A 14280-nucleotide genomic window follows, 5' to 3' on the forward strand; every position below is an offset into this window, starting at 1 on the left:
GGCAGCAGGTGGAAAACTATAGCCAAACTGCTAGAAATATGCAAAAAAAAAGATTATAAATATTTCTGACTGCCCAGCCTAGGTCTTCTAGACTCTTCCAGTCTTCAAGCGCTTTGGGAATCCACTATTGAGTACTGTTTTGTGTGTTTTGCTCACATGTATGTCTAAGCACCACATGTGAAGAGGGTGTCAGCAGAAATTATGATTGCAAGTCACCAGGTTGTTACTGGGACCTGAATCAGAGTCCTCTGCAAGAGCAGCAAGTATTCTTAACCACTGAACCACCTCTCCAGCCCCTAGTTGAGTTTTTAAAGCAATGTTTTTGTGGAAATTCATTATTGCACATGTAAATTCTTTTTGTTGTTGTTTCTGCTTTTATGAGACAGGGTTTCTTTGTGTTTCTCTGGGTGTTCTGGAACTCGCCTTGTAGACCAGGTTGGCCTTGAATTCACAGAAATCTGACTGCCTCTGCCTCTCTGAGTCAGATTCAAATTTTTATTATCAATTTTCTAATTAAAAATATATTTAGAATACATTTATTAAGCTAAATTGAACTTTTTATCCCTAGCCTTTCCAAAAAAGTGAGTCTGTACTTGATTTTCTTCTTTAAATTGTAATGAGCACTATCCAAAGTGGTTTAATGTAGATTCCAAGTATGTATTGCGTATGAGGGCATATAGTTTTAACTTTTTGTATGAAAATCACCAAATTTAGATGGATTCAAAGAGCATTAGAGCAACACACACACACACACGCACACACACACACACACACACACACACACACACACACACACCCTGAGGGTCAAAGGAAGTCCTTGTCTTTTTTACTGTTAGATTTATAAGGCAAAGTAGCACCCCAAAAGATGCTTTTGAAGTGATGGATTATAGTGCCAACCCGCTAGACAAGGGCAGTGTAAAACAGCAGCTAAAATCAAAACCACTTGAATTCTGGCTCAGCTTTCTCCAGACAAGGACTTAAAATAGCTTAAATAACAGGATGCAAGGGGAGGGAAAACATTTCCTTTTAAGGTTATGCATTCTTGGTGTGATTCAAACTTCTGCAGGAACATGGCTGCATAATAAGTTTATTTACTTTGAGGTTAACTTGGGGGAGGGTGTTGAAGGAGGTAACTGGCATTTAAACTAATACTTAGTAAAAGAGAATAATATGATTTCCTTTAAAACAAAATGCAGATGTGATTCCACGAGTGTCATCTGAGAAAGACAGAGAGAGAGAGAGACAGAGAGTGAATTCCTTGTAACCAACATTTGGTTCTTTTCTGATGAATTCAGCAACCAGTCTGGTGCCGTCTTGAATGCCTCCTAGTGATTTCTTTTTTAAGTAGAATGTTTTTCTGTGCTTGTTTTTAAAATACACTTGGTATATTAGTGAAATGTTATCTCTTTACCTTGTGCAAGCACTTGCTTGGTACTTAGGTGGCATTTCTTTTCTTCCCGTGGCTTTTTAGTCTACCCATACTGATCATATTTCCAGAATGAAAATGCTCACTGTAGTGTTGTGAGTGTTGTACACACAAACTGTATGTAAACCATTTATGATCTTAATGAGTCAGTTGAAATTTGATGGCAGAAGAGACAAGTCTTCCGAATGCTAAGCCTCTTCTGCATCGTGCCAATGTATAGAAGCAGTGAATGAGCCAGAAATGGCGTCCAGAATGTTGGCAGCTTTAATGGGAAAATAAAAAGCTACCTTCGTGTCTGGTGTTTTTGATTTTAGTTTCCAGTTAAAACTGCTTTTGATCTGGGTCTGTTTCTCACATGCACACATTATTAAAATCTTATGTTTATATCAAAACTCAGGATGGGAAAAGTTGACCATCAAACATGGTCTTGAGCTTTTGGTGAATGCTGTTTCTGACAAGATGGATGCCGGCTATTTAGCATGTACTCCCTCATTTTCTGGCACTTTAGATCACTGTCACTGCTTAAGGACATGTTACTGTTTTTGTTTCTGCTTTTTCTTTTTAAACTGGAGACTGAAAATAAAATCAGCATAAAATGCTTTGAAAATAATTACACACTATGTTGTGTCTTCCAAGGACTTTACCAGCTGGGAGGTTTTGTAAAATTAATTACTAGCTGCTGCCATTTTCAGGCTAGCTCTGCTTTTCTTCCCCTCCCTTTTGATCTAAGGATAGCTCTGCCTTCTTAATGACACTAAAATTATTCTCTTCCAATGTAGAACTTCCATGTCCTAGTGAAGGATCAATGTGATTTGCTAATACTAACTCTAAAATGCCATAGTGTAAATAGGATTAGCATCAACTGAGGTAGCCAAGTAGAATTTATGAAAGAAAGATGATATGCATTCTAATCTCGGAAGAAGTAAAGGATAAATTTCCTCAGGAATTCCAAAGCTTTACAAGAATTTGAAAGCCATTGGTTCAAGTGAAATCCATGGGTCCTTTATGATTCTTTTCTTCTCTCATTTGGTTCCAGGCTAGTGTCTGTGACAGAGTAGCATAAATTGACTTGTAATGCTGTTTTGGGAAAGTGTCTTGCTATGTTTCCCAGGCTGGTCTTGAACTCCTGACTTAAGTGACACCTCTGTGTGACCAGTCAGGTGAGTAGCCAGGACTACAGGCAGCCACAAGGTCCCCTAGCTCAGTGATACTTCTTAACAAAGGCAAAGCTGAATTCTGCGTTGGAAAAGATACCCTGATAGTAGTCTCTGCTCTCTGCACTTAGGTCCTGTTTGATGATTGTGGTCACTTAGCAAACCAAATTACAGATCTGACTTTGCCTGGTGGGGACAGGATTAGAACAAAGGGAGAGAGATTAAATGTTACTTAAGAGATATTTCTGTCTAGGTTTGGTTTCCTGATGAACTGGCATTCCATCTTTTTTGGTACTATTTCTGTATTTTTGGTTATTGCTGCTTAGTTTTGTTTTTAAAACACTCATCTAGGGTTAGAGCATTTTTTTTTTCTGGTTAATGTCGGAGAATTAGTTTCTTTAGACAGAATTCTTCCTGTTGCTCACTATATGCAAGGAACTGTGGTATACGAAATGCTTACAAAGATATGGAGATAATGCTAAAAAAAAAACTTTGTCAAGAAGTGTGAAACCTAATAAGGATTGCCGTATAATGCCAAATTTTTGTTCCTCCAACCCCCCCCCCCCCTTTAAATTTTTCTCTCCTTTCCTAAAATTGTCTGTTATTCCTACCCGACTCTGAAATGGAGTTTCCGTGTGTGGTTATTTTGTGGTTATATTTGAAGGTGGCTACTTCCCGGCGTCTTTTAATCACATCGCTGACCTGTGTTCTAATTAATGCTCAAGAGATGTTATTGCAGAAGGAGTTTACACAGACAGTGGTTCGCTGTGCTGTACAGATGTTATTACAGATGGAATTTATGCAAACAGCGGTTCTTTGTGCTATTCAAATCTCTATTTCCACCTAATAAAAGAAAAGCCAGACAGACTTTCAGGATAACTTCATGATGGTATGAATCCATAATGTTTTTTCGACATTTATCTTTAAGTCTGTCAGTCTTCTGCTTTTATGATATCAAAAGAATACTTCTGGAGTACCAAGTCAAAACTAGTATCAAGAATGAAAGTTTAAGGGTTTGGGGACTTAGCTCAGTGGTGGAGGGCTTGCCTAGCTAGCTCAAGGCACTGGGTTCAGTCCTCACCTTGCGGGGAGGGGAACAGAAAACAAGAATAAAAGTTAAATTGTGTTCTGATTAATGCTCTTTTGCAAGTCAGAGAAAAGAAAAATACATTTCAAAATACTTTCCTTTCAAACACTGAAGTGGCCAGAGTTTTCTTAGTTAAAGGGAGCAAGTTCTTTCTCCAAAAGTATTGGAAAAATGAGTTGGGGTGATTCCCAAGAATCCCACACCCATGTACTTCGTGTCCTCTGGCCTTTCCCTAAGAACCTCCCTCCTTTCTTTAATGCCTGTACTTAAATCTTCTGAAAATCTCTAGCCAGCAAGATGGCTCAGCAGGTAAAAGCATTTGCCACCAAGCCTAATAAATAGATAACCTGAGTTCAACTCACGTAACACTCATTGAGGAAGGATAGAGCTGATTCCTACAAGTTGTCCTCTGACCTCCAGGCATGTATGAGGGTGCACATGAGTACACACACACACACACACACACACACACACACACACGCACTAAAAATGTAATTTAAAAATTAAAAAATTGTGGAGAATGATTGAGGAAGTCACCTGACATTGACCTTTCACTTCCACATGCATATGTACCAGTCCATATATATGTACACATACAGAAAATAAAAGACAGTGACAAAGACTATGTTGTTAAAAGTATGTTAAAATCTCTTTAAGAAATTCCACGGCTGGGCGGTGGTGGTGCACGCCTTTAATCCCAGCACTTGGGAGGCAGAGGCAGGTGGATCTCTGTGAGTTTGAGGCCAGCCTGATGTACAGAGTGAGTTCCAGGACAGCCCAGGTAACACAGAGAAACCTTGTCTGGAAAAAAAACAAGATAGATAGATAGATAGATAGATAGATAGATAGATAGATAGATAGATAGATAGAATGAAATTCTAACTTTATGTAATATGTGTGAGAAGAATAAAAAATAATAAATTTAAAAAATAGATATTTCAATTTTAACCAAGCAGTGATGGCCTACGCCTTTAATCCTGGCACTGGTAAAGGATCTCTGTGAGTTTGAGGCCAGACTTGTCTACAGGACAGTGAGGGCTTTTTCAAAGAGAAACCCTGTCTCAAAAAAAAAAAAAGAAAAGAAAAGCGAAGAAAAAAAAGAAATTCCAACTTTGCCTCACAATATATAAATAAGTGAATGAGTAGATGGCTTGGTGTGGTGACATACTACTATAACCCCTATAATTCCTGCACTCCGGAGGCCGAAGGCTCATGAATTCAAGATTATCTTGGACTGTGTTCACAGACCTCATCTCTAAACACACACACACATGAACCAGAAATATAGCTTAGTGACAAAGCACTTGCCCGGTATGTGCAAGGTGCTGGGTTCCATTTCCAGCAATGAAAGGGTGGTCCTTGGACTTCCCACAGGGCAGGGAACCCTGATTGCTCTTTGGGCTGATAAGTGAGGGGGAGTTGATTGGGAGAGGGGGAGGGAAATGGGAGGTGGTGGCGGGGAAGAGACAGAAATCTTAAATAAATAAATAAATAAATAAATAAATAAATAAATAAATAAATAAAAAGAAAATAGAAAACAATTCATGAAAAGGAAAGAAAAGGACCAATATTTGAACTTAAAGTTTTAAATGAAAGAGTTAAGAAAAAGTGAGGCACTTGTGAGAAAGTAAGACACACCCAAGAACATGGGTGTGGATTTCTCAAGGAAGAGTTGCCAAGGTAAGAATATTGTATTTAGGTCATGAGAAGTAGTAAGTAGTATATAGTTAGCACCTATGTTTGTATTTAATAAGCATTATTTTTCTACTTCTGGCTTCAAAAATGTATTCTCAGTCAGCATGATGAATTCCCTTGTATTTCGATCTAGAGTATGACTTATACAAATGCAATCTGAAAGACTGAATAAAACACAGGCAAACACTAAAACCTGGAGAGATGATACTCAAATTAGTGGTCAAGTTCCGGTTAGATCCTATATTATATAATTATTATATTAAATTATTGCCCTTCAACTATGCAATGTACTTTTCACTATGTCTAATGTAGTTCATAGTACTGAGCCCCATATTAACTTTATCAAGGAATATATGCTCAGGAGCAGAGACATCTAAATCCAGTATATTCTTATACCACAGTTACACAAATTCTTCCACAGTCCCATTCAAACTGCTTTGTTCTCTTTAGAAACTGTACCTGTTCCTGGTTTCATTTCTGTATATAAGTAGTTCATATGTACAAGCAAAGAGTTAGTTCAGTGCTTGACACTTTTAAATTCCACACAAAGAATGTGAAAATTGGCCGTAAAGAAATTATTTTACCAAGTACCAGTATTATTTGCAGGGAGGAGAGAACCACCCAAAAGGAGAAGGGGAATTAATTAGAACAAAGTATAATGAATATTGTGCATGCAAATGCCATAAAGAAACCTACTAGTTTTTATGTTGAATTTTTAAAAATTATAAAGATTTTAGCAAGAGAAAACAAAAACAAAATTGTTTTACCTTGAAAGAAATATAAATGATTGATCAAATGTTGAGTGCTTTAAAAATACAGATATGTTTGCTGGTAGACTTCTTTTTGAGGTACGAATTTATACAGCCAAGGCTGGTCTCAAACTCCCTGTGTAGCCTAGGATGACCTTGTGCTGAAATTACAAGCATGCATCACCATACCCAGGTTTATATAATGGCAAGGACTGGACCCAGAACTTCATGCATGGTAGGCAAATACACTACAAATTAATCTACATCCCCAGCCCTCCAATAGATTTTTAAATGTTTCTTGGACTATTGTGAAGGCCTGTGGTATCAACTCCTTTGGAGGGCTGCATGCAGAAAGTGGATCATAAGCTCAAAGACTACTTGGGCTATGGTGTAAGTTCAAAGCTGGCCTGGGTAACTGAGATTCTGTCTCGGAACAGACAGATGAAAAGGTGGCGTTGGGTATGTCAATAACTCAGTGAAGCAAGTGCTTATGTAGCAAGCAATAAGTCCCAAAATTCACTCCTCATTACCATATACACAAACTAATGTTAATACAGTTAAATAAGGGCCAGTGAGGTGGCTCGTCAGGTATAGGCACTTGTTGCCAAGCCAATGACCTGAATTTAATCCCCAGAACCCACCTGGTGGTAAGAGAGATGCCACTCCCTCAAGTTATTCTGACCTCTCTGCCATGGTATGCATGACCACATATACACATAAACACAGAGAAAATAATCTTTCAAGTGTAGAAATAAGTAAAAAAATTGTAATCAATATTTAAAAGCATTTGATACTAGAGCTTGGGATCCAGTTGTAAATTGTACTTGGCATACATGAAGTTTTGGGTCAATTTTTACCAATGCAAAAATCAATAGGAATGTAAAGATATACTGTATTACAACTAAACAGAATTTCAAGAGGTTTTGGACTAAGTGTACTACTTTTGAGAGTGGCGAAGCACTTGCCTAGCATGTAGCCCTGGTTTAGCACCTAGTTACCAACCAAAAAGACAAAAATACTCATCAGCCGTCAAATGATTGGTGAAGTAGTCATAGATAAGATAGGTAATGTTTTTTTGCAAGGTGTGGTGGCATATACCTCCCATTACTTGGGGAGTCAGAGGAAGGAGAAACACTGTAGTACAAGGCTAGCCAAAACTAACTATAACCCTGACTCAAACACGAACCTCCAAACTAAAGCGCAGACATAAAATAGTTAATATTTTAGTTAATATGTTCTGCAATCTAGAAGAATGTGTATAACCCACCGAATGACTCTCCCTGTTTCTTCTTTGTTCACTTTGCTGGAGGCATGCTAGATCTCCCCTGTTCCCAGAGCACACCACATGCACATCTGCATTACACACTGTGGTGGCTCTTTCCCCTACTTGAACTCTCTTAACTCCAGATGTCTGTTTTTGCCTCATACAAGTCTGTATTCAAATAGAACCTCAGCACAAAGGCCTTCCGTAACCATTCTGTCTAAAGCAGCTCCCACAATGTCATTATAACCCAGAGTCACTCAACTTCAGTGCTTGTTTACGTTTTGAGCTGCAGAATTCTGTGTTGCCTAGTGGAGCAAGGGTGTCCTATGTGCTGTGGGAGATTTCATGGTATCCTTAGACTTTACTCACTGGGTGCCAGGTGCCTCTTCTCCCCATTCAGATATGGCAATCAGGAATGCCTTCAACCTGAGCTGGATGTTGGGGTACATGACTATAATTCCAGCTCGTACAAGACTGAGGCAGAAAGATAGATCACCACTGCAAATTTTAGTCTAGCCAGGACACCATTGTAAGACACTGTCTCACAAGCTATGCAGAATTGGCCAGATATTTCTGAATTTCTCCGTGGCAGGCAGGAGAATGAATACCTGCTAGTCTAATCCTCTTGACTGCTTCTAATTTTCTCTATCTAAGTTATATCTGCATTGTATATTATGCTGTGTCTTACAGTCACACTTGTTGCTCTGTGTATGCAGTCTGCTTAGAATGTGAGATCCAAAAGTGCAAGACATTCTGTGGCATCTTTGGTTCCAAGAACAATACTTGGCATGGCCTTTGTTATCCTTGTTGTTGTTTTTGAGACAGGGCTGTAGCCCTGGCTATCCTAGAACCCATTATGTAGACCAAGCTGGCCCTGAACTCACAAAAATCTGTCTGCCTTGCCTCCAGAGTACTGGGATTAAAAGTGTGCACCACTTCATCGTGCCTTGGCAGAATTTTTAAGTAAATTCCCTGGTCATGAAACATATCCATAAATGTGGCGTGGCACGGTCATTTTGGGCTATTTGTAGATTGTTTCTTTAGATTTCAATTTACGTATTTTCTATTTCTGGTGAAAGTGAAAAGTTATTTACATATATCATACATACATGCATACATATGTTATCTTTTTCAAAAAGCCATCTTGTAATCATCCGTTGGTGGTTTTGCATTCATTTTTTCATGGTTTTGAATAAGCATGATTCGTTTATCAGTGTTTTGCATATCCTATTAAAACTGCAATAGCCGCAAAATAAAAATGGCATTTATAGAGACATTTTAAACATCTGCTTTACTCAGTACTGAATTTATTCTGTGAACTCTCTATTGTCTTAGATTAACACTTGTTTACATGAACTAAAAAGACTTGACCCTGCAAGCAGTTGCTTCATATCAGATGTGCTTTGAGACAGAATCAGTGCTATGTCATAAAACCTCTTTTGCAAAAATAAAAAAATGAGAATAAAACTCCTGTGTAGGTACAGTAGAAATTATGCTATGCCATGACAAAGCTATGTTGGTATATAAATTATTGTTTTTAAGACTCCTCTTGGTTCTGTGATTTAATAAGAGTTTATTAACCAGAAACTATATTTTCTTATAATCAGGAATGCTATTTTTAGGTAAAGCTGTGTACACATTAATTAAAATGCAAGATTCATGATAAAAACAAAGCATTGCTCTTTAGTTAAAATAGACATTTCCCTTCCAAACATCCTTATATTCCAGATGATGAAAAAAGATTGCAATTAGGCAAGCTTGTGAAGTGATAATATTCTTTTCGATATAATAATCTCAAAAATTTATTTCTAATCTTTTTTTGTTCTATTTTTTTTTGTTTCTTTGGCTCTTTTTTTTCTTTCTTTCTACAAAGATCTCAACAGCAACGGATACATTTGTGACTATGAACTTCATGAACTTTTCAAGGAAGCTAATATGCCATTACCGGGATATAAAGTGAGAGAAATTATTCAAAAACTCATGCTGGATGGTGACAGAAACAAAGATGGGAAGATAAGTTTTAATGAATTTGTTTATGTAAGTATGGGAAAAAATCTGTGATTATTAGAAGTCATTGTTGCTCCATTGTCCAGTGTATTTTAAAATGTAAATACTATTATATTGAATAGTTAAATACATCATGTTAATACTCTGGTACTGAGTAACATTTTTGTCATTCTGCTTACTCAATTTAATTCTTACAGCCACCCGAATACTTAACAAAACATCAAGGAAGGTACATTGACAGAAACAAAGCTATAGCACAATGCTCACAGTGGACACAAAATCTCCTTCAGGAACATCATTAGAGGGCATCTTTCAAGGTGCTAAATGACATTTTTGAAGCATTCTTTCTCTCCCCTGTAGAGAGCAGAGTGCTTCACAAGATTAATGACATCATATGACTCAGTCTTAGAAGTTTCCTAAGCTGAGCTTTCTGATTAAAAGGTGTTTCCTAAGCCCTGTACTAGTAGTATTTAACTGTACCATTTTCTCCAGGGTGAGCACCGTGATAATTAACAGCTAGAAGCATATTCCTTTAGTCTCTTGGAAGAGGCACTTACAATTTTTGTTTTCTTGTCTAGTGTCATCAGATATTTAAGGTTCTTGGCTGATTGCATAACAGTTCTCCCCTGTAAGCATTTAGCTCAGCCTGTGTGACAGGCACGCGGTTCTTTATCAAGATCTAACTATTTTAGCTGCCAGCAATTACAGTCTAGATTTTATTGACTTACAGATTTTCAGTCTAGATTTGTTAAAAAAAATTATTGTAAATGTCTTTAAAGAGCTGTTGCTTCTTCTCTCAGATAAGAACACCCTTAAAGGGATGGAGAAATGGCTCAACAGTTAAGAGTATTGACTGCTTTTTCAGAGGACCTAAGTTCAACTCCCAGCACAGGCATGGCAGCTCAGACTGTTTGTAATTCTAGTTCCACGGGATCTGACACCCTCTTCTGTCTTCCTCAGGCATTGCTCATGAGTGGTCCACAGACATACATGTATTAAAAACATGAAAAATTAATTTAAAACAGAATGCCTTAAGAGCAGAGGTAGGTAGACCTCTGTGAGTTCAAGGCCAGCTTGGTCTACATAGCAAATTCCAGGCCACCCATGGTTGCAAAGTGAGACCCTGTCTCAAAAAAGGAACATAGACGTTTATGTTTTTCTTTGGGTTAGGTTTTGTTTTGTTTTTGAGACAGTCTAACTATAAAATCATAGTCATCCTGCCTTAGCCTCCAGAGAGCTGAGGAAGAAAGTCATATACTACAGTAACTGTCCTACCCTAAAATTTTATTTATTCATTGACTTGGTTTATTTTATTTTTATTTTTTGTTTTTCAAATCAAGGTTTCTCTTTGTAACAGTGCTGACTGTCGAAATTGCTTTATAGACCGGGCTGGCCTTGAACTCGCAGCTATCTGTCTGCCTCTGCCTCCCCGGTTGCTGGAACTAAAGGTGTGCACCAACATTGCCCAGCTGATTTACTTGGTTTTTAAGACTACCTTTGGCTATGTTAACATCTAATTTGTGATCCTTCCTGCCTCAGCATCTCCAGTGCTGAGGTTACAGTAGCATACCATACTGCCTGAGTATTTGTTATTACTGTAAGTCTCAGTTTGACTAGATGTTATTAGGCATTCTTTTCAATTTACTGCAAACTAGTGATTTGTACTTAATATTTGGCATCAAGATTCTACACGCCTACCCTCCTTTTCTATACTTTATCTTGGCAGCAAGACAGCTGCTATTAGAACATATGCTATCATGAGTTACCATGACTCACTATGACATGTGAATTTCAAATATGTTCCCTCTGATTAGAACTAACTCAAAGAACACACCATATGGTCAGAAACAAATAGATTATGTAATCAATCATCAGAGGTGGGGGAGGGAAGGTTGCTGTTGTTTGAAAACTATAGCCTCATGTCATCATTATCATTAAAATTTCTTGCCATTTTCTTTTGAGAAACTGATTTCCTCCCGTCATTTCTGTCTCCAGTTTTGGCCAAAGTCTTTTGCATTGAATTCTATGTTCAATAGTAAGTTACAAATGATTTGTGATTTGAGCACTTGCATGTCTCTGTATGTAACTTGCATGGGTCGCTGAGAGTTTAAAGCAGGCCAGAGCAGTAGGGAAGTGTGGTCAGTTGCTTTTGATACAACTTACACTGAGAATCTTTGTATCTGCTAGAAAGAAGCAGCCTAAGTTGTTAGGATTTGTGGTCTAACTGGGATTGTTGAGGACAAAATTATCAACATGTCTACAAAAAAAATATGTTGGGAAAACGTTCAGTTTTGTATATTTTGAACCATTCCACTTTCCACACAGTTTTAGTGTCTTTTAACCAATAAGGTGAAGTTGTCTTAGTATGTTCTTTAAAATAATTTGGGCAACAGTAGGAATTTTCTAGAACGAAATATTAACGAGAACACTTTAGGTCAAAGTAATATTTTAGAAGTACAAGGATTTATACTCACTTTTGTTTGAAACAGGATCTCTCTCTCTCTCTCTGTAGCCCTGACTGTCCTGGAACAGACTAAGTTGTCCTGGCTAATATAAACTCAGAGGTCTGCTTGCTTTGACCTCAAGGGCTAGACTTAAAAGTATGACCAATCTGCCCTGCTTCCACTTAAAACAAGCGTGTATGGGTCGTGAAACAGAAAGTAAGCTGACAAGAGAATGAGTAGCCCTTTCTAGTTAGTCCCTGCTAATCAAGAAACTTGAGCTGTGCCCTAGCTAAATGGCTCATTAACACTGGCTGTTCTTCTAGAGGTCCTAGATTGGATTGCCAGCACCCGCATGGCAGCTCACAAACATCTCTGACTCCAGCTCCAGGGGATCTGATGCTGTCTTTTGGTCTCCAAGGACATCAAGCACATATGTGGTACACGGACATACATGCAGGCAAAATACTCATACACATGAAACAGTAGTGTTTTGAAACTTGAACTATGATGATAAAGTAACCCACATAACCTTTCAGAAGGCTGCTGCCATGACTGCTTAAAAAGAAGGGGACATTGAAATGACTGTCTACTTTCCTGGGCTTTGTCCCCGATTTGATACCTTGCAAGTTGTCACAGAATTTGGACTATGGCTTAACTCCCCAAGAGATGGAGACTGTAATTCTTGTCATTTATTAGCATATTGGAAGAGAAAGACATGTATTTTCAAATGCTAGGTTTGGAAGTTTTATGTGGATGCAAATTTAAAGGAGTATTCACTGTAAACTAAGTACAAACAAAATTAGTTTCTATTAATTTCCAAGATTATATATATATAGGGCAGAAAAGGCTCCAAATATTGTATACAAACTTCAAAGGCAGAACTGGAATTAATTATTTGTTTTCATTTTAAGTATTAAAAGCTGAAGTTATTATTTGCTTGTTTACGTGTTTAGATTTTAGGTTTTCAAGACAGGGATTTTTTGTGTAGCCTTGACTGTCTTAGAACTCACTCCTTAGACCAGGCTAACCTTGAACTCAGAGATCTGCTTGCCTCTACCTCCCTCTCCTGTGCTGGGATTAAAGGCATGTGCTACCATGCTGTGCTATGGGATTTTTTTTTCTGTTTTTTTGCTATTTTTCCTATCTTTAATTTTCTTGTGTTATGGATTAAACTCTGGGCCTTGCACATGCTAGATAAATGCTGTACCACTGAGCCATGTGTCCAGAACACTAGGTTTTTATAGGTATAAACTAACACAATTGTTTTCTTCAGTTGTGAAAGACTGATGGGCCAATATATGTTTAAACAAAAATGATTGTGTTAATTTCTTGTTTTTACAATGAGAAACTTGCTTTTACATAATGGTAATAAATCTTTAATCTTTTACTAATAGAATTGACCCACAGGATTAACCATTTAAAACCATCAAAGTACTTAGAACAATGCTAGGCATCGAATAAATGTTCCATAACTGTTAGTGGTTGAAATAATTATTTCTATTTTTATTGATTGAATCTTTTGAGCCAGGGTCTCACCAAGTTACCCAGGCTTGGCAAACCTCAAGGGCTCAATGATTCTTTTGTGCTCAAACTTTGTGGCAATTGTGGGGCTCCACGCCTCCTCATACTCTGATTATTTCCCCTATTACAAAGCAAAGTAGGGGGATGGAGAGGTGGCTCAATGATCACAAACACTGACTGTTCTTCCAGAGGACCTGGGTTCAATTCCCGGTACCCACATGACAGCTCACAACTGTCTGTAATTCCAATTCCGGAGACCCAACACACATGGCGAAACACCAATGTAAATAATAATAATAATAATAACAGTAATGTTTTTTCCAACTTGAGGCCTGCAACAGTTTCCAGAAGAAGGAACACAATGAGCCCATTAGGATCACAACTCAGCCTTGAAAAGATTCATTGGAAAGACTAGTACAGTCTTGTGCTGGCTGATTTCTGAGATTCCTGTAAAATCTGATTCAGCAATGTCTTCACTGAAGTAGAAAAGAAAAGGCAGATTTTTCATCTGGTGAACCAATCTGATGAATGTATTTTCAATTCTCTTATTTTTTTTAAAGGTTTTATTCTAAGAGACAGGCTAAAATGTTATGGAACCAAGTTGAGGTTGGCTGACATAATCTGTTTAGAAATATTTGGAGCATAGGATTAGGAATATAACTCAGTGGGAAACATAGATTCAGTCCTCAGGACAAAAAAAAAAAGACACTTAACAAATTTAATTAGACTTTCCACGTTATTTATTCCCAAGCAGTTTCTAGGTCCCATGAAAGAATATGGTATTTTACCACAAAGATAATTTCAATTGAATTATTCCACTTCCCCATAATGTATAGTTTGAATTTATCATTCAGCTAGAATCATGAAAATTTAAGCAACTTAATTTATTAGAAGGTTCTGATGCTTGAAGAAAATGTACACACAACAAGAAAA

The 14280-nt window shown here is 37.6% G+C and overlaps 1 protein-coding gene across 6 annotated transcripts in view; it reads left to right on the plus strand.

Moving 5' to 3' along the window:
• Positions 1 to 14280, plus strand: part of LOC142840185 (plastin-3) — a 92200-nt gene that overhangs the window by 57778 nt on the left and 20142 nt on the right. For all 6 annotated transcript variants that reach the window (XM_075956750.1, XM_075956752.1, XM_075956747.1 and 3 more), the window contains exon 3: positions 9249 to 9412. In XM_075956750.1, coding sequence (XP_075812865.1) covers positions 9249 to 9412 — 164 coding nt within the window. The remainder of the gene's footprint in view (positions 1 to 9248; positions 9413 to 14280) is intronic.

The sequence above is a fragment of the Microtus pennsylvanicus genome, chromosome X (assembly GCF_037038515.1).
Source record: "Microtus pennsylvanicus isolate mMicPen1 chromosome X, mMicPen1.hap1, whole genome shotgun sequence".
Taxonomy (NCBI): domain Eukaryota; kingdom Metazoa; phylum Chordata; class Mammalia; order Rodentia; family Cricetidae; genus Microtus; species Microtus pennsylvanicus.